This window comes from Erythrolamprus reginae, chromosome 2 (genome assembly GCF_031021105.1).
Source record: "Erythrolamprus reginae isolate rEryReg1 chromosome 2, rEryReg1.hap1, whole genome shotgun sequence".
In the NCBI taxonomy this organism is placed as follows: Eukaryota; Metazoa; Chordata; class Lepidosauria; order Squamata; family Dipsadidae; genus Erythrolamprus; species Erythrolamprus reginae.
The window spans coordinates 129603552-129628057 of record NC_091951.1 but is presented as its reverse complement, the minus strand read 5'-3'; the positions used below and the strand labels follow the sequence as shown (position 1 = coordinate 129628057).

Below are 24506 nucleotides of genomic sequence, written 5' to 3'. Positions count from 1 at the left end.
AATTTCCAGGAGCCATTAAGAATATGCCCATTAATATTGACAGGGCAAGCTACTAGTACAAAAAATGATCGCAAATCTCACTCCCTAATAGCACTGATGATGTTATCTCAGCACAAATAGGCAATGGTAATACTTATTACCATTACCATTATTGTTTGGTAAAGAATCATCTACCAGGAAACAAGTTCAAAGAGCATCAAGGATCTCACAGACTTTTCATATTTGTTCAGTGTTTATTTAATTTTATTCTTTGGACCAAGAATTAAAAAAAAAGTTACTTACTGATGGGTAATACAGAGTTAGGAGCTTAAAACAATCTATCACAACATTTACAAGTAATTTTCCTTCCTTCTTTCCAGCCTATACTACTAACATTTTTGTCAAGATGGTAGTTTTTTTTATTTCCATTCTATGAATCATATCACAGAACCATGGAATCAGATGTCACTACACTCATACTTCATTTCTTAACTCTTGGAATGGTTGTGGAAGGCATGAATTTTTTACAAAACTGGATCTCAGAGAGCTCTGTGCTCTATTTTTCATGAATGAGGAACATTAATAATTAACTGCTTTTGATTCTCACTATGGGAATTCTGAATATATGGTAATGATGTTCAAGGTGGTATGCAATCTCTTGGTCTTTCAAAGATTCATAAATAATATTTTATATGACTTTTGTACAAGATTTTGACTATTTAAATGAGCTGCTGATTTATTCAATGGATCCTACATAGCTCAGTTTTTCCAATTCTTCCAAAATTTATGATTGACTCACTTTTGTGACTTAGCCCCATATTAAGATAGAAACATGTTTATTTGGTTTGCCTTTATTAGATTATTGAGAATATATCATCTAAGATAGGATTCACCAGGGGTGAGTTCTGTTTTTGTTTGCTGCTGATTTGCTTTTTGATGCACTGTGCAGGTGTGTACACATTGCAGTGCTACAAAATCAGCTTCTGTGCATGTGTAGAAGCAAAAACAAGATGGTGGAAGCTACGGCAATGCCAAGAGAGCCTGGATCGCTGCGGGGTTCCAGTGACCTAGACCACCAAGTTACTACCAATTCCATAGAATCGGTCTGAACTGGGAGAACCCACCTCTGGCACTCATCATCTTTTGGAGTTATGCCCCCTACCCTATAGTATATAGTATTTTGCCCATGTTTACTATAAATTAAATCTTACTGCACTTTTTTACCTAAATCTCAACATTTCCTTACATGAGCATGCATTTATTTCTCAACCCAATCCTCTTCCTATTTATCTCACCTTCCTCTTTCTTATATAATCTCTCTGATTATTCTCTGGGATTTGTGTTTCTACAATCCATATCAAACTTTGAGCACAGCACATTTTCCAGGAAACTCCTGGAACTGAAGGGATCAAAGAAGATAGATAGATAGATAGATAGATAGATAGATAGATAGATAGATAGATAGATAGATACATACATACATGCTTTATTGTCATTGTATGTATATACACAGTATACCCATGCAACGAAATTTGTATGATGCCTAAGATCAATCTCAACATACATAACAATCCAAAATGCCCAAACCACCACAATTTCTTACCTGAATCTTCCAAGATCCACACAACAGACCAAGTAGTATTGTCCAGCAGTTCACTGATAGTGACCCCTAGTACATTGTTAAGTGCAATTATAGCTCTGGGATAAAAACTGTTCAGAAAATGTGTGGTTCGAGTTTTAATTATTCTGTATCTTCTGCCAGAAGGCAGCAGTCCAAAAAGATTGTAAGCAGGATAAAAAGAGTCTCTGGGAACGTTGCACACCTTTATAAAACAGTGAGATGTGAAGATATCATCCAGGGCTGGTAGCTGGAGCCTAATGATATTCTGGGCAGTTCTAATGATTCTCTGTAAAGCTCCCATACCATGCAAGAATGCCATAGGTTAGGATGTTCTCAATGGTGCTGCGATAGGACAACAATAGATGCTGAGATAGATTTATCTTCCTGAGTATTCTTAGGAAGTACAGCCTCTTTTGTGCCTTCTTCACAAGCATGTTAACATTCACAGAGATGACCTCTGTGATATGAATACCCAGAAATTTAAAACTACCAACCCTCTCAACCTCTTTGGCATTTATGTACAATGGTAAATGTACATCTTTCTTCTCCCTAAAGTCAATTATCAGTTCTTTAGCCTTTTTGGTGTTAAGTGTAAGATTATTTTCTTTGCACCACAATGTTAGCCCTTGCACTTCGTTTCTGTAAGTAGACTCATTGTTCTTATTAATCAGCCTCACTGCTGTCGTATGGTCTGCAAATTTAATAATCATGTTGGTATTATACAAGGGGGTGCAATCATGTGTGTACAAGGAATAAAGGAAAGGGCTTAGTACACAACCCTGGGGGGCTCCCGTGCTTAGTATCTGAATAGAAGAATGACGAGATCCCATCCTTGCTGTCTGTGACCTGTCTGTCAAAAAATTCTTTACCCACAAACAAATCCTCAATGACCAAACCAATAAATTCAGGTCTCTGAACTCAAGTAAACCTTGCTATAGCTCATGAGCTATCTTAACAGCACCTATATTTTTAGATGGGAACTAGAAAGTAATTAACTCCAAAACTGAGTTATGTAAACCTCTATTTTAATGTGTATTCTCATTGTAAGAAGAAAATCTAATCTGTTTATTGAAATAAAATTATTAACATTTGACATCATTACTGATCATCATTTATTAAAAGACTATATAAGACTACTCTTCGTATTGGCAAGATCTTATATTCTGACTCCAGCGTGGTTCAAATAAACTTGGCCAAAGTGGATTGTGTGGTCTTCACTTGTGTGTTGGGTAATGGAGAATTTTCCCCTTCATAAAAAAGTGGGGGAAGTAAATTCTCCAAATAATCAATACAACTGAATTAAAAGAGCAACAATAATTGCCAAATAAAAACAAGCAACTGTATGGAATTTAATCCTGCTAAGTCAGGCACCTTTGATTATCTCTTATTGAGCTGGCAAGACAATCCACCTTAGAACAAGTCACTCTTCCCTCCACCTTTTTTTTTAGGAGAATAAGTTCAATGAGCTGGATAGCTGTGCAGCAGAACAAAGCAGTGCTTTACTGAAGCATAATTTTTTATAAGTGCCATAAAATGATGTGAAAGGATTATACAGAAGAGCTGCTTGCAGTATTCATCTTACAGTGATTGCTCATAAGCCATAATATTGGAAGGAATGGGGATATAACTTTAGAAAGGATGAAGGAAAACAAACTGCTTGAATCAATTCTGTTTAAAGGACGCTCAATCTGTATGAAATATTTTCTTTGCCTGTCGGCTATCTCATTAGAACCAATAAAATATGTCTTCTGTCTGACCTGGTGGTGATTCAAGAGATCACAAGAGGCAGATAGAGAAGTGAAGAAGAGCTGGCACAGCATCTTTTTTGCCAAGAAAAAAGTAAGAGGATAAAAGAACTCTAATTAAATAAAATGATCCATTAATCATGTCTTCCATTTCCATTACAAAATCGTCTTTTTCAGGGGCTTATAACTCAGCCATAAAATTGTGCTTTACACGACAAGATGGCATACAAGGTCTCAGTTTAGGAGGGCAGATTATTTCTTTCAGTTTAGAAGACAAATGGGGTGACACAGTTGGTTATTTTTACTTTCTGTTTCTGTGTGCTACCCGCCTGAACACATATAGGCAGATAATTAAAAGTATACCATTAAAAAGACTGGCAGTATGTGCAAATTTTACTGTGAATTTTCATTACATTGATTTTCATTGCAGGTAATGGGCAATGACAATACCTGTGACCAGAATTTCCATCAATAAGCCATGCTTAATGTACAGTGCAGTGCCATGTAATTAGTGATGATAATCCCAGGATGCCTTGTGACTCTCATCAAGTGAGGAACTCAGGTTGTTAACCAAGGGTCTCCTTGCAACTTGCTGCCAAGTACCAAGAAGCAAAGTCACTGAAGAAGCCAGGAGGAACTCCCAGGCTTGCAAGCAGGTTTGTGGGCAGGTAAGTGGCTGCTACAGGCTATGTGTAAATAATGTAAAAGGGGCTGGTGTGGTAGCATGAGTGGGGTGAGGTGGGTTTTGGGGGTAGCTGCTGCAGTGTTTTGGAGGATGCAGGAAGTTGCCAGAGTGGTTGCACAGGTGCAAGAGGATTTGGTGGTTGCACATGAGGGTGTGCAAAGGGTTGACAGGACAATGTGAGTGTGGTAGGGCTTGGGGTGGCAACTTAAGGTGGCCAAGGGTGGCTGCTAGTGTATGCAAGAATGTGTGGAGAAGTGCAGTGCATGTGGCAGGGCTAAAAGTGATCACTGCAGGATATGGGAGTCTTATCAAAACAACTTCCAACCTTCCCTGCTGGCTTCCCCGATGACTTTGTTTTTGGAAAGCCAGCAGGGAAGGTTGTAAATGGCAATCATATGATTGTGGGATACTGCAACCATTGTAAGTGCAAGCTGGTTACCAAGCACCCCAAACATGATCGCATGCCTGTGTGGGGATGCTGGGATAGCTGTGACCTATCATTCACAGTGTCACTATAATTTTGAATAGTCACTGAACAAATGATCATTAATTCAACCGTGCTGAATTCATCAATTCATCATAAATTTTCCTTGGCGTTCTCTTTATTTCTCAGAGAATGGGTTCGGAGGCCCAATCAGCTTGAGATTACTTTAAAAAAATCTGCAAAAAGTATGTGAATTCTCTCATGCATTCCAGCATTGGATTGGCATTTCATGAAATGCAAAACATATTTGCTTGACACCCAATAAGCAAATGTGATCAATTGAAAGGTAGATTCCCAGCCAGGTATAATGCTCTGTCTCAAAACAGGATGAAGATGTTTGGAGTTTGTGAAGATGAAAATATCTTTGGTCATGAACAGTCACTGATAAAATAGATTAGATAGATAGGTAGGTAGGTAGGTAGATGATAGCTAGATAGCTAGATAGCTAGCTAGACAGACAGACAGACAGATAGACAGATAATAGATATTCTGGATGTGCCTATTAGTATTACCGGACCTGTCCAAATCTATTAGAAGATTCATGTAGCTTCCTAACTAAATTATGCTCCTTTGTTTTTAATCAGTATCAATGCTATCATCTAAGAGACCACTTGGTACTGCGTCTACAGTACGAAAACCAATTTATATTTCCTTTTCATTCAGAAACTATACTTCAACATAAGGGCATAAATAAACTATTCAAAATGTAATGCTATTTTAGGGTCAGCTCTTTTGGTAAATTTTGATATGACTACACATATTGGAAGTACTAAATTACATTAGCTTGCTCTGATCAAGTAATTGAATCTTTGGATGATGTATATGTTGTCCAAATGTATTTGGTTTACAAATCAGCTGTTTTATTCAAACAGATTTCTCTCTCTGCAGCAAATGTTTTAAGGCCCTTTGGCTAAATAACTATACACACCTGCATATCAATTGGACAGATTCAATAGTCCATAAACATTGAAATTATCAATCAACCATGGAACATTAAAACAATAAAAATCTCCACTATTTTTTTAAAAAAACTTTTAAGACTTTTAGCACTTCTTGTTTGTTACCCATATTCTGAGCATTATTATATAGACAATGCAAGCTAAGAATTTTATGAACTGATATCTTTTTAAAAATTAGGTAGGTTAATAGACTCCCAAAATAATCATTCCATTTCTTTCTGAAGTAATCATCCTTATTTAAGGTCAAAGAAAGCATACTGTTTAAAGAGGTCCACCTGATCCCATGCCTTTTATGACACTGTTGTGACACATTGTTACAATAACAAATATGAAAATCAGTATTACCTGCTGTTTGGGCCCTTTATGCAAGCTAAGCACAGCATGAACAGGAAGGGTATCAGAATGGAGTTCCAGTCAAAACAGGGTGAATTTCCTGGCTTATGTCACCATTCCACTATTATTTAGAAGATAATTTTTCTTGTCTGTGACTACAGAATCCTTCAAGTGAAATCACTTGGCATTTCATATGGGAGAATGCTTTGGCTTAAATTTATAAAAGCAAAGATTTGACAAGTTTGGCAGCTGAGTGTGTGTATTAATATGTTTCACTGGGAGAGAGAAAGATATATAGAAAATATAATTTCTTTCACAGGCCATAACAACAGAACATTTTTAAGGCGGCTTCCATATAACATTTCATGCACATCAATGTTACTTATGGATTATCCCTCAAGACTTGATTCATTTTGAAGCACAATGGAAAAAGAAATGAACTACATGAGAAATAGAATACCAGCATTCTTTGTAATTGGATGCTGAGAATAAGACCACCCCTTGGCCCAGACTGATATCAAGAGAGACAGAAAGTATTCCTTCCAATTTCTGTTTGCGTAGCTATTTATTTATGTATGAAAAACCTCTTTCTTACAGGATCAACCACAAGATTGTGCATTCTTGACACAGGCTATCAAACCAGGATTTCTTATCTTCCTGGCTTGAAGCTTAAAATGAATACCGAACTATAAGTTTGATATCACTACCAAAAATGTTGAATTTGAAGCTGCTTGTGGAAACTTAGGATCAAAGGCAGTCTGCTTTTATTTTTAATTATTTATATGGCTTACAGAAAAAGGCAAATTTATTTATTTATTTATAAAATGTATTGGGTGATTGTCTTACAATAGGGTACCTTTGACTGAATATAGAAACATAAAGTTTATTATTACTTGCCCTGGTCTTGTCTAAATAGACAAGGGATATAGAAACTAACCTGGATAATGGTGAAGTAAGATTAAAATATAGATAGTAGAAGGGATAAACTTACATAGTTCAGGAAAAGGTAAGTAGATCAATCACTAGCCTCAGTTCTTTTCTGGCTGCAGCATGAACAAGGAAGTCAAACTGACAGCAATGGTGGACCTGCTATGCCAGATCCATTAATGATATAACATTGATTATTCTGGATGAACATATTGATTTGCCATATATCATAAAGACTTGTCAGTCAACAGTGGGAGAAGTTCATTTCTCTCATAAAAATCTATTATCTGCTACTGTGGTTCTCCAAAAAGATGACCCATCTTGAAAAGAAGCCCTATCACGTTTTTGAGCACATGCAATCAAATTAAGCCACAGTCACAAAATTAGCCCTAATTAAGACCCCTGCCCACCACAGGAGTCACACAGGTAAAAAATAAGCTAGGGTGGTATGGGAGGGTGGACTTGCCTTACTTATCAGGCTTTGCACACTCCCAACACTTGCCTCGTCTTCTTCTGCAACTGCTTCTTCTGCGGCCACTTGCTGCCATTGGCAGGCATTGCTCCGGCCTCTGTTTCTCCTTAAGATGCCTACTGGAAGGCATTTGCCACCGATAACAGAAATCTGGATTCAGAGCTCTGTTATTGGCTGCAAATGACTTCCGGCAGGCATCTGAAGGTAAAACAGAGGCTGGTGCAATGCGTATGAGTGGTGGCAAACAGTTGCAGAAGAAGTGGGCCAGCAGCAGGCTCCTGCTAGGTCGAGCTGTTGGTCCCACCATCGTAAGGTGAGTCAATAATTAGAACTCTCCAAAAAGAAGGCCTAGCCATTTTGGGGGTGGGGTATCAAAAGAAAATAAGACCCAGCCTTCTTTTTGGAGAATCAGGATAATCATGGATAGAAAAGCAGGGAAAGTGGAAAGGATTTACTAATTCTGTAGTCATGCTGTTGAATTTGACAGCCCAAGATAGTTTTGTGTTACTAGTAACATGCTGACCAACCAGCTAGCAATGAACCTCTCTTCTTGCCCTAGATGTAGCATTACATTAGACTCCTTGTTTGGGAGGATTTTCATTTCTACACAAATTGTGTTCACTCAGTCAGTGATAATTATCAATTTGTCTCTAGGAGTATCAGGGTGTTAGCAAGCAACAAGATAAATGTTCTCTATGGTATTCTGTTGAAATGAGATTGATGATAATAACATGAAGGAGCTCTGTACAATGGGCAGATGGATAAATCTCTGGAAGAGTAAAGGACTGGTTAAAGTGGCCTGAGATGGGAGCCTAATGAATCTGGATGTCTGGCCAATAACTTGTCAATAAGAGAGCATCTTTTAAAAATGTGACCACTCTCACAGCCTTGTCTATGAGGTAATTAGAGGAATTTCTTCTGCATTACCTCTGTGAATGTGAATGCTCCCCTTGGTGATTTTTGAAATGTGTGTATGTGTGTTTAGTTATCACCATCTCTGTGATTAAGTACAAATTTAAAGTGCATCTATTAAAACCATGAAATGAATCCAAATAGGTAAAATACTGCAAGTAGAATAAATATTAACAGTTAAAGATCTATTCAAAGCAATAATCAATTGAAGTGTCTTTATTAGATCACAAGTATGCATTACTGTAGTCACACTGGGAGGTTACCTGAGTTCATGAACCATTGTTTAAGATCACAATATTCCAAAAAGTTTAAAGTTGGCAAATCAATTAAAGCTGACAAAAGGTGTCCCTAATTCCGAACCAAAGAGATATTTGTAACCAAAAATATTTTTCATGGAGGATGAAATCCCATTCAGAACGTCTGATCTATCATCTCCCCTGAATTATTATAGACCTGTATAATAAGCTTCATTTCCTTCTCTGGATTCAATTTCAATTTTTCTCTCATTTACTCTATTACTGCCTGTAGACAGGCATTCAGAGAAGCCACATTGGTTCCTGAAAAATAAATCTTGATATGATCAGCTTACTGATAGAACACAACTCCAAAACTTCTGATTCCCTTCAGTGGTTTCTTGTAGATAATTAAAGTGTTGGAGACTGAATAATGGGACCATTAGAAAGCTATGGCTTTCTTCCAAGGCAATGATATGAAAGGAAGCTGAGAGGTCAAAAGGAACCAACAGGCTGTGTTCCCTCTGTCAACCCCAAGACAAAAATAATACACCGATCTAATCAAGGCAATCTCAATTAGTAGCCTAATTGAAGTCATTTTAAAATTGTCAAAATAATTTGCTTCCTGCAGGTCTGCCTGCAGTTGAAAAGCACCTATCAGCTACCTGTCTAAATATGGGAGTTACAGACAGGCTCATAATCACCCATCTTTGAGGGATCCAGGTAGGTTTCTTAAAAAGATTACTAACAACTGGTACCCTTAAACAAGGATACATTCTGTTCTTGCATAGAGTGAGATTGTAACAGGCTGTAAAAATAACTTTGAGGAACAGGGAGCAGACATAGAACCAAGACAATGTTAGGATGATGATGATAATGATAGCAATGATAATAATGATAACAACAACAATTGAAACAATATGAGAAAGTATTTCAGGCTTCACCCTGTCTAGTTTTCTGGAAGATAATGAAGGAGGGGGAAGTGCGTTCAAACTTGCAAGATTCTGTTAATATCACTTCATAAAAAAATGCAGAAACCTTGGTTTCCTAATCTGGTCTACTTTGAAGTATTGACAAAGATGTATGATATGAACTACAGCATCTTTAGCTAGATTTATCAACCACCTTTGAGAAAGGTGAAGAACATGGTTCCAAGAATCTGTCCACATGCCCAGATATCACAGTTTGAAATATATCCTATTTAATTGTACAAGGAGTCAGTAGATATATTCATAGTTAGCTTTTCATCAGACGACATCAGAATTGGTCACCAAAGGTATTTTTCTCAAAAACCTCACATAAAGTATTATAACAATCCTCTGAGGATTTTGTAAAAAAATTCAGGAAGGAGGAGACAGGAGTACAACCCTGCATGACTTGGGACCAGGATATATGATAAACTGTGTTTTCCCAAGTTACATCTACAGTGGTACCTCAAGATATGAACCCCTCGTCTTACGAACAACTCGTGATATGAACCCGGGGTTCAGAAAAATTTTGCCTCTTCTTACGAACTTTTTTCGAGTTACGAACCGGCGTTCGGAGACTGCTGGGAAGCCGCACGGCTGTTTTAAAAGGTGACAGCCGGGCGGTGGGGCTTCCCAGAAGCCTCCCGAATGCCGGTTCGTAACTCGAACAAAGTTCGTAAGAAGAGGCAAAATTTTTCTGAACCCCGGGTTCGGTTCGGGAGGTTGCTGGGAAGCCCCCCAGCCCGGCTGTCACCTTTGAAAACAGCCGCGCCGCTTCCCAGCTGTCTCCCGAAGCCGAATGCGGAAGTTCGGCTTTGGCGTTCGGCTTCAGGAGACAGCTGGGAAGCGGCGCGGCTGTTTTAAAAGGTCGCAGCCGGCCTGGGGGGCTTCCCAGCACCCCCCCGAACTGGGGGGGGGGGGTGTTGGGAAGCCCCCCAGGCCGGCTGTCACCTTTTAAAACAGCCGCGCCGCTTCCCAGCAGTCGCCGAAAGCCGGTTTTTTGCGGGGGTTTTTTGGTTGCACGGATTAATTGACTTTACATTGTTTCCTATGGGAAACAATGTTTCGTCTTACGAACCTTTCGTCATACCAACCTCCTCCTTGCACCAATTAAGTTCGTATCATGAGGTATTACTGTACTTGGCCACCAGTGGAAAGACTGGGTATGTTATAGATCCTATCTATTAAGGAAGTATACCCCATGGAATCTAGAAGAGTAGAATAGAATAGAATAGAATTCTTTATTGGCCAAGTTTGACTGGACACACAAGGAAGTTGTCTTGGTGCATAAACTCTCAGTGTACATAAAAGAAAAGCTATGTTCATCAAGAATCATAAAGTACGACACTTAATGATAGTCCAGGTACAAATAAGCAATTAAATCATATTAGGAACCAGTCAGTAAAAATTGTAAGGATACAAGCAACAAAGTTACAGTCATAAAGTCATGTGGGAGTTGATGGGTGATGGGAATGATGAGAAATTAATAGTAGTGCAGACTTAGTAAATAGTTTGACAATGTTGAGGGAATTATTTGTTTAGGAGAGTGCTGGCTTTTGGGAAAAAACTGTTCTTGTGTCTAGTTGTTCTGGTGTGCTGTGTTCTATAGTGTCTTCTCTGTAGTCATTCCTCCTTTTGGAACAACATTCCTCTGGAAATAAAGTTGATCCCCTCCTTGCTACACTTCTGGAGTGCCATGAAGATATGGTTTTGTTGATGGGCTTTAAGAATGCTGTGCCTTATCAGATTCAAGTCAGGACCTGCAGTTCTTTCACATATTATAGGATCATCTTTGAAATACTGTATGTTGAAAAACCAATTTAGAAAAAACTTGTCAACCCTCGTACTCAGATACAGTATCAAACAGAAATTGACAGAATCATTTGCAGAATCAACCCAAATATTTCTGAGACCTCTTAGAATCCAAATGGATTCTTTGGGGCAAGCTACTTTAAACAATGTACAATGAACCGTGGAATGGTTTGAACTTGGAGGTGGTAGGGATTTAATAAGAGAAGTGGCAATAGATAAAGCATATATTAACAGCTTAATATAGCACCTGTCTGCAAATCTTTGAAATCATTGCTTTGTGTTCTGAACAGATTTGACTTACAAGCCCTTGTAAAGAACTCCCATATGCTCCAGAGCACATCATTAAAATCAAAATGGGATGGCTGCATGCACACTATCCACCCAGCCCTGACCCAAATATAATTCTTTGTTTCAGATGAAGGTCTTGCTAAAGACAAAGTTAAATACTTTTAAGGTCTCTGGTTTGAAACAGGAAAGATTAAGTGCATGTATAGCTTTCTCATTCAAAGCGATTGGCCAATGATTTACTTTGCCAATCCAGAACATGCTTTAGTTTAAATTCTTTGGGATGGTTTTGTACGGTAGCCTTTTATGGCATCAAAGTAATGAAAACAAGTTGCTTTAGCCATTGCCTTGGCTTTAATCACACTTTGTTGTTGGTTACCTGAATCCTTCTTGATTTGTGTCAGTAGGATGGCAAGTTCCCCCCTTCTGGCATGGATTCTGAATACAAGCATTAATAGGTGTGCTGCAATCTCGACCCTATAGTAAAAGTTAAACAGAAAACATTCGTCATTTTCTATCACTGACAGAAAAGTTCACTCTGTTTTCCTAACCTGTCCTTCACAGACACAAAGAATGCATCCTTCGGATTCTTATTTTTTTTCCTATTAAAGCAGTGCAAGGCAGCAAGAAGATAATAAATACATAAGTACTTGGAACTGGATGGTGAAAGACATTTTATCATCCAGTTTTTGAATGCGTGGTCCATATTATGTCCTTGTAAAGTATTCAGTAAAAACAATACACAATAAACAATAAACATTTATATGCAAAGAGACATACAGCCACTTACTTAAGCTGTTAGGTTAATCAATCCCTTAGCAAAAAAAAAAAAAAAAAGCCTCTCCAAAGTATGTTTGTAAAAAATCCAACAGCACTGATTTTATTGTAGAGTTCAATCATCAGCATTCTTTTCCAAGGACAGTATTATTTCTTTCTAATAGAGGTTTCAGGATGAGCTTCTATGCTTATGAAATGCATTGTCCACAGACTGATTCTTTGCATATAATACAGGAAGAGATTCTATGTACAAATGTTTGTACAAAGAAGTCATATTAAATGTGGTATGGAACTGCTATAAAGATGTAAAATAAAATGAACCCATTGTCTTTTATAATATTCGAATCCATTCATACAAAGCTTTGATAGTTCATGTTTTTACAATTCAGACAAAAATTTTATTTCCTGAAGTTTTTTCCGTGAACAATGTAATTTACCATATATTAAAATACAACTTTATCCAAGTTAGGGTTCCCTTCAGCTACATTGGCTTTATTCCAAAAGGACTGTGGATACCAGGGAATATACAATATAAAATTGTAGCTAAAGTGCAAGCATATTTACACCTCTTACTATATTTTCTCTACTCCCTTTACCATAGAGTCCTGTTAAATTATATACTTCATTTTACAATCAATAAAGGTAGATTAAACACAAGAACTATTCTTTATGAATTCTCCAATAAGCATTGTCATTGCTAAGAAATCAATGTCCATATGTCTAAAGAGAATCCTGGTTAGAGAACACTATTGATTTATTTATCTGATTCATGCCTGCCTTATGTATGATGCTTCAAGAACTTGAGGCAACATACACAACATCTCTATTCCCATTTCCCCCACAACAATAACTTAATTTAATTAAATTTAAATTTATTTATTTTGTCAATCTTGTATTAGATAATACACATAACTATATATATAATTCGAATACACAATATGAATAAAAATAAAAGGGAACATTAGGACAGGGACAGTAGGCATGCTGGCGTGCTTATGTATGCCCCTTACATACCTCTTAGGAATGGGATCAACAATAGACAGTCTAAGGTTAAAATTTGGGGGGTTAGGGAAAGAAACCACAGAACTAGGTAGTGTATTCAAGGCATTGATCATTCTGTTCTTGAAGTTATATTTTCTGCAATGCAGTTTGGATCAGTTCCTTTTAAGTTTATATTTAGTGTGCTCGTGTATTGTTGTGGTTAAAACTGAAGTAGTTATTGACAGATTGCAGTGGACAATTTTATAAACTATGCCTAGGTCAAACCAAAGACCGCGTAGTTCTAAAAAGCTAATTAAGTAAGTAAGCTTACTAAGTAAGCTTAGTAAGGTTTGATTAACAAAGAGTGACTGGTCTGAAGCCACCTAGCCAGCAGCTATTGCTGGTAGCAAACTAAGATCAGGTTTCCATCATACCAGCCAAATATAACAATATTCTCTAAGATAGAAGAAAAGTGGCAAAAGAATGTTTTATATTTGAAGAGAAGATGTCCATATAAGGAAAGGAACTGAAATGAGAGATGGAAAGTAAAAAATTTATAAAGAGTGGACATGGACGAGATATTTTAGTAGTATTGTCTGTACACACTTGAAAATTATTTAGAAAAAGTAATTTGGATCTCATGCAAATACAGTACTTCTATCCTATTTTCAAACATAGCCAGACTATTTTCAGGCTCTCCACTGATCCTGGGGGAAAATGGTGGCCAGGAAGAAGTATAGCTTTAATAATTACATTAATTTTAAGAGTGGACCTTAACCATGTCTTCGAAATATTTTTGAATTATGTATAGCCCTTATTTTTTTCATCAAATAAATTTAAAACTCCCACCTTCAACCAATAGTTTAGTCCAGTGGTCCTCAACCTCTCAGCAGTGGGGGTGGTTAGGAGAGGAGAACTGGCCCATGAAAGTGGTGGTCTGTGGCCTACACCAGCACACTTCTCATGTGAGTTGAGCTGCATGCAATGCATACTGGCTAGCTGCTTACTTCTGAACCAGCTCTAGTCCACTAGTGGGTCACAGCCCAAGGATTGGTGATCCCTGATTAGTCTACTAAGGAGAGTCAGTTTGGGAATGACAAAATTTTCCTCACTATTGAAAAAATTAAAAAAAAAAATCTTCATGTTCCTCAGTAAAATTAAGATAACTTTACGGAGAAAAGGTATATTCCAATCCTACATCCTGTGTCAGAAAGCATTCCTTTCTTACACAGTTTTTTAAAATCCCATGTCTGGAAAATCAATTCATTATGGGAGAAAAAACAAAGAGAAAAGTAGTTTTCTCTATAACCTAGAAGAATTTATATTTATTTATCTATTATTAATTAATTTAACATGCATGCCACCCAATCCCGAAGGACCCTTGAGTTTCAAGAATAATTTTTTTAGGGTAATAATATCTATTTAGATATATGCTCTTTTATAATTTCTTCAGATTGTATACTTTTGAAAGTTATTTTCATGTTTTTGACACCTCTAATAAACAAAATTCTTACAAATATGCAAGGGAACAACTTATTTTAATAGAGGAAGAGCACATTCTTGATTTTACAAAGTTTCTAGACTCAAATTCCTAATGTTTCCAAATCTCAAACAGAAAAATGGTCTAATCCACATTTTTCCTTGCTGCCCTTAATATCGGCTTTCAATAAGGTTGGCAAGAGTATTTTCTTATAAGTTTAATGTAGATGGATGGATAAAACTTTTTTTAAAAAAATCATTGCTACTATGGTGCAAGAATACCCATATATATTTGCTATATAGAGCTGGCATCAGTTGCTTTCTACAACTGGAATCTCTATTTAAGATTTTATAAATGTATCCAGCATATCCTATTGAATTATGTCATCTCTCTGGTTTTAATCATATCATTTCCTTTATAGTGATATACTAAAGACCTGCTGTGATGATCAAATTATATGTTTCAGAAAAAGATAGAATTGCCTTGCCATTGAATATTCAATAAAAGCCATTCTTGCCCAATAATACAGTTCCCACAGCCTATTGACATGGCTGTGAACTTTTCCATAGAAAGTTTACTTTTTATCTACAATAAACAAGGAATAACAATGCTTAGTGGGCAGGTTTGGGATAATTTCTCAAGGTAATAGATTCCAGATGAACAGCCATGTTTGAAGCTGACTGGTGAGAAGGAAGAAAGGTATTGTTACCAAATTAGCATGATATTTTAGTGGGGAACAGTTTAGTATAAAAAGAATACTCTTTTCATAATATTCACATCTGAGCTTGTCTAAAGTCAATTTTTAAATAATGTATAGCACAGTTGTAGAGATACAGTATTTTTCAGTTATTGAAGCAAGCTTACTTAGCTTTATACAGTGTTCCCTGTATTTGTGCTCCTGGGTTTTGACACTGTTTTTTCTTCTTCTAGCACCTGTAAGCAATTCACTTCTCAATCTTATACTGTCTTTAAGTACTTATTATGCAAATGTAACATATACAGACATAGGAACTACTTGTTCTGCTTTGTAAAAATCTCTACACTCACTTCAGAAAAACAAGTGTTTGAGATGCAGGATCATGTATACTATCATTGTTCACTGAGCAACTGGAACAATACTCATTTCTCTTCAGTTCAATCTTCTCTCCCGTATTATGTGATTGTTGGGGGCAATATGCTGACTCTGTAAACCACTTAAAGAGGGCTGTAAATATGAAGCGGTAGATAAGTCTAAATGCCACTGCTATTGCTATTCAATGCTGAAACCCATCTATTATCAGTTACCCTACCTTGTAGCCAAATGGGCAAGTACATCGGTAAAAATCCACGGGATCATTGTTGCAAGTCCCATTATTTTTACAGGGAGTAGATAGGCAAGGATTACATTTGGATACAATGCTGATGTCAACAACTCCTGCAATAAAACAAAAATACATCTGAAAAAGTGTAACAACAATTTAAAACATTTTCAAGAGATCGCTTCATATACATGAATATTACTCAGAGTCTTTGGTTCATGGTCAATATAAACACGCATATATAAATACATTGAAAAAAATAAGAAATATTCTCTTGGACATTTAAATGCTGCTCCTGTATTATGTATCAGTGACCTTAGTTAGTGTATTTCAAGTACAAACATTGTGCTGGAACAAAGCTAACTTAGAAAAAATACTATCTTAAGAAGGATTCATTTCATCAGACTATAACAACAAAATGAATGAATTAAAGAAATGTCAACCCTTTGAGGTAGCCTGGAAACTCCACACTTTCCCTTTTAAAGAAAATGCTAAGGGTTAAGCTCATGTGTTACAAATAATTGCAACATTTCTTTCAAGGCCATCTCTCTACTATCTTGTGAAGCATTCTGTCAAGATGAAGTTCTGATGTGAGATAAAGTTATTTTATCTCACAATGGAGAAATGGGAATGATGTGTATCACCTTTTTCTCCTATGAAGAATGAATGACTGAAAAGTTAGTGAAACAGAGAAAATAAATCTCACACATTTCAAACATGACAGCTATTGAATTTGAATGGTAAACATAATTCACTTTGAATACATTTTTAATCCACAATTTTCAGAAAATGTTAATATAAATTTGATGTAAATTTCAGTCAAATTCTGAGTTGAAGATATATTCTTGCCATTCCCACCTCACACCCAAATCTTTTCTTATGGATCACCTGGATCCTTAATATAATTGTCTTTGACAGGCTTATGAGTGGCTGTATAATGATCAGTGGGGCAGACAATGGAATGTTGTAAAGTGGAACATTACAAATACTGAAAATATTCCTTACAGGGAAACACTATATTTAACGGCAACAGAAATGCAAAATTAAAAGAAAGCAACATGTGTAATCTACATATTAGAAATAACATAATAACAAAAATGCTTCTATAGCAGACACTTTATGTGATAGAGAAAAACTAAGCCTATTTTTGGAATCAGCACATCAAACTCCATAAATAATAATAATAATAATAATAATAATAATAATAATAACAACAACAACAATAACAACAACAACAACAATAATAATAATAATAATTTATTGGACTTGTATGCTGCCCCTCTCCAAAGACATATTAGTTTTGCTGATGGTTTTTTTGTGTTGACTAGTGTTATACCTACCTTTGCACTGGAAATGTTGAGTTGGCGTTGTTAACAAAAGCCTGTCTGTCATGTCATCCGGACTACTACATCGTGCAATGCCAGGCTCTTTGTAGCCTGCCTTTACCCATTCTGAAAGCCAGCGCAGGCTACAGTCGCAATGTAAAGGATTTGTACCAAGTGCCCTAAATGTTTTTTTTTTTAAAAGAGAAAAAGGAGAAAAAGACATTTGTCCAATTACATGACTCCTTTCTTTATGCTGGTACAATTAGAAGAAAATTCCTTGATTTATACATCCAGTTTTTAATAGTAGTTGGTCTCTGATAGCTGCCAACATCTGCCAGTATTTACAGTCCCATTCTTTTCTGTACCTATAGTTGTGCAAGAACCTCATGGTATATCCTCACCTTAATGCATAAGAACTGAATAAAGGGTCAGGATTGTCTAAAAAAGGTAACTGAACTAGATAGCCATAGAATAAGGAAACCAGACACAAGGAGAAAAGATTTTTTAAAGCAATTCTCAATATAGTATGGAGCTGGAGCTACACAACTTGTTCCAGATCTTGTGCAATGAGTGGTGACTCATTGCACAAGATCTGGAACAAGTTGTGTAGCTCCAGTTAAAAGATGGTTAAATTTCATTCAAGTGTAAGTAATGTAGAATCTTATCTATTCTTGTAACTTTAAGAACTTATCAAGCTTCTCATCTCAAAAGCTCCAGGCAACTTTGAATCATTATCTCATTTAATTTCTAATTGGAAGCCATTATAAATTATATAAAAAGCAAATGATTATTCTCCCTTTAGTGAAAAGACAAATTTGGGAATGGTGGTGTGATCACAGATTATAAAGTGCATGTAGGCTAATGGAAAAAATGACTACACATCAGAAAACACATTAATCTTTTTTCAATTTCTGTTTATTTATTCTCTACTCCAATCATCCATCTCTTTGTCTTAAAGCATGTTGCATCCAACTCAATAAAGGAGATGGCACTCTTATTATTACATTATGATTGAATAACTTTATAAGCAACTTTTGGCTTTCTACAGGTAGTCCTCAACTTAGAACAGTTTATTTAGTGACCATTCAAATTTACAACAGCACTGCAAAAAAGTTACATATGACTTTTCTTCATAGTTATGACCTTTGAAAGATCCCCATTATGAAGTAATCAAAATTCAGCTGCTTGGCAACCATTCATATTTATGATCATTGCTCTGTCATATGATCACCTTCTGAAACATTCTAAGAAGCAAAGTAAATGGGGAAGCCAGATTCAGTAAGCAAACAGTTTACTAACTTATCTACTGTAACGATTCACTTAACAAGAAGTGTGGCAAGAAAGGTCATAAATTTTGTAAAATGGGACAAAGTTTACTTAACAAATATCTCATTTAACAACATAAATTTTGGGCCTAATTGTGGTCATATGACTAGGACTATCTGTATTGTCATTTTATTCTTGCATTTTGTTATTAGAGTATATATAGCCTTATTTTTTGGAGTATAAAATGCACCTTTTTCCCCCCTAAAAAGAAGCTGAAAAGTTCGGTGTGTCTTATACTCTGAATGTAGCTTTTTCTAAGCTTTTCCCCCCCAGCCATAACTAGGTGCTAATGAATTCCCTACTCCTTCTGAAGAAGTTTTTTTCCTGCCCTAAATCTTTGTAGGCTTGTTTTCATTCCTACTCCTTCTGAAAAAACTAAGGTGTGTCTTATACTCAGGTGCATCTTATACTCCAAAAATATGGTAAGTATTTAATGTATTGTTATTTTTGAAATTTAAGAGTTTAAATGTATTATTTTGTAGATAATGTGCCTGCTATGGTTATGTAATAAGGAAATGATTCATATAATTCTGATATTATTAAATAATTAAATATTATATTATTATATATTATTAAAATATTAACATTTTTAAAGAATAGATGTTTAACATAATGATTACAAATAATTTTATTTACAGTGCAATATTATATACTTATATACTCTACTAAGAAATAAATGCTACTGAACAATGGATGTTACTTTAAAAAAAATGGAAATTTAGCTTTGCAAAATGAACGTTTCAGACGTTTCATTAAATTCAGTAGGGTTTATAGTTTGGATGTTTTAGAACCAAAACATCAATACAGTAAGACTTTTTATCAAGTGAAATCAATATTATCTTAAGATCAGTGAGTTTATTCCAGGTGTTGAGAACTATTGTAGAGTAATTTTTACTGTACTGAACTGGACCTGGAAAAATTCAAGATTTATATCAAAACTCAATCACAGAATTAATGGGTGACTTTGTCTTGGAGAAGCTGAATATCCAGACCTAACTCAGTAATTTGTTGTTATAAATATAAATGAGGGATGATCCTTTCTTAAGAATTTTAAAAGAAAGATGGAATATAATGAAATAAATACTAGGGTTTTTTATATTAGGAAATAAATACTAGGTAGTATATTGGACTGATTGACATATTCAATATGATGATGTTTATGCTCATCTGTGAATTTTTAGAAAAGTTTCTAACAACAAGTAATGGTTGCAAATTTTTATAGAAGTTGAAAAACTTAAGACTTGTCCATTTCAGTGGCTTTTGAACATATTTTCTAAGTCCGTCTTTCTGTAAAGGTTCTGTTTTAATATAAGCTTTAAGAGTTCAGAAACCCTTGAAGTTCAAGAATAATTTTTTTAGGATAATGATCTAAAGGTTAAGTGAGACTGCTTCTGACATTAAGTTTTTTACTTAAAGCTTAGAAATTGTTCCTGTGGAGAGGAAAATATTAGTTGGATTCGGCCCCTAGAGAGAAAGTTAGAAAATTATTTACAAAAAGAATGATCAAAAGAAAATTCTGGATGTTGACTTTTTCTTTACAGATAACATAAATATCTTTTAGAAAAGAAGTTGATATTAAAAATGATTTACTGAGGAAAAAGCAGATGGAATACTGATGGATAAAATTATAAACTAAAGTTGTTGATCTAAAACCACAGACATGACTGATTAAACAAGCTTGCCCTAGACAAACTCATGCTGAGAGTTCATGAGTTGAATTACTAGCAAGAGTTCATATATAAAATTAAATAATAAGAACAAAGTTTCCTAAAAGTGACCCAGTTTATATCTTGTATTTTCACACAGCAAAGATTATTTGCTCATGTACGTACAACATAAAAATCTATATACTTAAGTTATCTCTAGTTTATTGACCAATAAAGATACAATTGATCAACAATGTTACATCTATAATTTAGTCTTCAAACATCTTCCAAAATAGGGAAAGTACCAAATAATAAGAGGAATATCAATTCCATCATTTTAATTTCATGTCCTTTCTCTCTTGCTTTCAGCCTTTATTAATCGACAGTGTAATTGTATTATCTGTTTTGCTCTTTCACTTATTTTAAACGTGTAGATTTAAATGTCATTGTTAACCAACAAGAGAATGACATTTATTGGGAAAAGTACACAAAACTGATAATAAATTATGCTTATTTTCTTAAGTTTTCCCCAAAATATCATTGGAAAGAGAGAAAAAACCCTAGACTTTTTCCATGGATGTTACATAACACAAATTAAACATTTTAAAGATAAGAAAGAAATCTTAAAAACAGTTAAATAATCAAATAAAATAAATAATTGACATTCATTCATTCATTCATTCATTCATTCATTCATTGGATTTCTAGGTCACCCTTCTCCAGCGGACTCAGGGTGACTTATATAATGAAATAAATACAATATAAAAGCTGAGAAACCTAATACAAAACCTAAAAACAATATAAAACCTAATCTAAAACCCCACATAATTAAAAACATTTATCTAATATTCATTCATAATCAGTCATTTGTACCGTCAGCTGGAGCATGAAGGCAATGCTCAATGGCCCCAAAGATGTATTTTTAGGGCCTTACAAAAGGTCAGGAGGGTGGGGGCAGCGCGAATCTCTGGGGGGAGCTGATTCAAAAGGGTTGGAGCTGCCACAGAGAAGGCCTTTCCCCTGGGCCCCACCAGGTGACATTGCTTGGCTGACGGGACCCAGGGAAGGCCAACTCTTTGGGCTCTAACAGTCACTGGGATATGTGAAGCAGTATGCGGTCCCATAAATAATCTGGTCCTAAGCCATGTAGGGCTTTATAAGTAATAACCAACACTTCGGTTGAATGGCTTATGTTAGAATGTTAGAAGATATTGAACAAGTTGAATTCATGTTCATCTAAGTTTCTAAAATTCCTTAGAAGAGTTGGAGCTTTCTCCTGATCAACAAACTGACAACTATAATATATCTGAAATTTGGGTAGAATATGTTAATTATATCCCCAGTCTCAGTGTTATTACTATATATGGAAATACAATGTACATAGGATATTTTAAAATCAACTAAATTTAAAGGACACAGATTAGGAAAGGTAGGATGAAGTTAAGTTTATGGATCACCATCAGTCATGATTTAACCCAAACTTTTAAGGACCGTAGTGTTTTTCAAACATAATTTTAATAATTTGAACTGTGGGCACTTTGCCTATTGATTGTTTCTATCTTGTAGTGTTCCAATTGATGCAATCTAAATATTACATACTAAACATTACATATTATTTTCAAAGATAAGTAGGAGTACTAAGGTAATAATATTCATTTATAAGGAAATATAATAAGAACATAACGTGCCAATGAAACAATTCTAAATACATACATGATTTCAACCCTTATATGCCAGTCTAGTCTGTAAACAATATATGTGATGGCTGTTAGCAGCCAAGATAATTAATGGGCCCAGAATTTATTATTTCAGAGAAAATACCATACTTTTACATTTACTGTATGCAGTGATGTGGAACAAATGAAGAAAGATGAATTACTGTCAAGTGGCATATCAGTAGCTGTGGTTACAGAAACCTTGTGAAATTTTGTGGGGTGGGGATCTCTTTGTTTCTAGCTTCTCTACTGGATAATTCTTTCTTTGCAGAACAGTTTCATGCAGATCATTTATTTTCTGGTAACGGATATTGTAATAATTATAATGAAAATTATTATATAATCCCCAAAATGGAGCAGTGTGTTTATCCAGTAGGATTTCTTTCAAAATCCTATTTACAATAGGTTTGTATGTTACTTTTGCTGATAAAAATAAACTAATCTATTAAAACAAAAACAGAAGATGGAAGGGCAAATTGCAGCTACAAAGTCTAGGTACATTTGGAAAGTAGGCTGAACTGCTACTAGGAAATAACTACTGGCCTGGTCTCTTTCCATTCCTTCCTGTCCTACTACTCATGTCCCTCATCTTATTTTATCCAATGCTGTTTTGCTTTGTTCCCCCTTACCAATGTTTTGTCTATTTTATCTCTACCTTGTATTTTCATTTTTTGAAGTTTCTCTAAAAGGAGAGTTCTGTGTGGTACCTTTGTGTTCCATACATGATAGTTTTTGTGTTGAGAAAGAATGGCAGATGTGTCAATTGGATTAATTAATTTTATAAATAGGTTGTTTTACAGGCTATTATTTTAATATGTAACTATCAATTTACTAGTAGCAGAGGTATAATATATAAACACAAACATATTTCACTTGCCTTTATTTAAGTGAATGTGATAAATTATGTTTATTTTTAGTAGAATTTAAACTGACTGGAAATCATTTTGACTTTAATTAAACATGATCTTTGATAAAGCATTGTCACGTTGTTCATTAGTAAGTATCATCCAACTAACTTCAAATAATAAAATAATAAAATAAATTTTAAAATAGCCAACTTTAAAAGCCGCTATAAAAGTATATGCCACCAAATAAAGACAAAATGCTTCAATTACCACAGCAAACAAGAGGAAAACCTCCTGTGCACTAGATTCAACCGTGGCTTCTACAACTTTGTAAATAACAAACTCAAGGACTCAAGACCCATCCCATCACTAAAAGGACCCAACAACAAAGAATGCCATGATGAATCAACCAAAGCTAAGTTCTTCAACACATTATTTGGCTCAGTCTTTGTAAACAGCAACGGCTCATCCCCAAAATTCACCAATTGCATCTCAAACACTCACAATGACTTAACTCAAATAGACTTCACTGAAGACATAACTGGAAAAGCTTTAAGCGACCTTAAACCTTCTCTATCAATTGGGCCTGATGGTCTATGTGCATATTCCTCGGAGAGGGGCGGCATCCAAATCTAATAAATAAATATTTCCTAAAAAAGCTGAACCACTAAGCATAATCGTTGAAAAATCATTCAGGACCAGTTCAGTACCAAAGCTATGGTCACAAGCAACGGTCATCCCTATCTTCAAAAAAGCGGATCCCAGTCTAGTTGAAAACTACAGACCAATCTCATTATGCTGTGTCACATGCAAAGTCATGGAATCAATCATAAACCAATCATTTACTCTCCACTAACAGCCTACTCTCTAGCAAAAAATTTGGTTTCATAAAAAAATTATCCTGCAACCTGCACTCTTTCACTTCAAAAACATATGGACTACACATCTCGATCAGGGCAAATCTATAGATGCGATTTATATTGACTTCTGTAAAGACTTTGACTCAGTGGTTCATGACAAACTACTTCTAAAACTCAAATCCTATGGAACCTCAGGGTCCCTCCATAGTTGGATAACTGTATTCCTATCAAACAGACAAGAAGTGAGTGCCATATCTAATCCTGTTCCGGTTAAGAGTGGTGTATCCAAGGCAGCATACTTAGACCAACACTTTTCATACTCTATATAAATGACCTTTGCAATCACATTACAAGCAACTGTGTTCTCTTCGCCGATGATGTCAAACTTTTCAACACCACTGATAACAGAGCTACTCTCTGAAATGACCTTGACTTTGTGTCTGAATAGTCAAACATCTGGCAACTCCAAATCTTAACCAAAAAATGCTCTGCCCTACACATTGGAGACAGAATACTGTCAAGTCTATCGCTGGCAAACCACGATAAGACAAGGACGTGATATTCTGTAGGCATCAGACGTGACAATCCACAAAACCACCTTTTCTAAAAAAGACAGACTTCCTCCTTGATCAACCCTGGAGAAAAGGGTTACCTCAAAAGCTGCACATAGGCAGTGAATAACATAAATGCACCCATGCATCAATTGTCCAATGGGACTCTGTAAATATCTCCAATACCCAATGAGATGTAACTTGATGGCTAATGGATGACAATAGAAAGGGGTACAAGGTTTTGTCCAGGACAAGATGTGCCTTCCCCAACAACATGCATTCTTGCC

The 24506-nt window shown here is 35.6% G+C and overlaps 1 protein-coding gene across 2 annotated transcripts in view; it reads right to left on the bottom strand.

Moving 5' to 3' along the window:
* SLIT3 (slit guidance ligand 3) overlaps window positions 1-24506 on the bottom strand; it is a 505354-nt gene that overhangs the window by 57030 nt on the left and 423818 nt on the right. For both annotated transcript variants that reach the window (XM_070739462.1, XM_070739463.1), the window contains 3 exons: window positions 17292-17455; window positions 15943-16067; window positions 11795-11892 (listed from right to left, as the gene is read on the bottom strand). In XM_070739462.1, the coding sequence (XP_070595563.1) occupies window positions 11795-11892; window positions 15943-16067; window positions 17292-17455 (387 nt within the window). The remainder of the gene's footprint in view (window positions 1-11794; window positions 11893-15942; window positions 16068-17291; window positions 17456-24506) is intronic.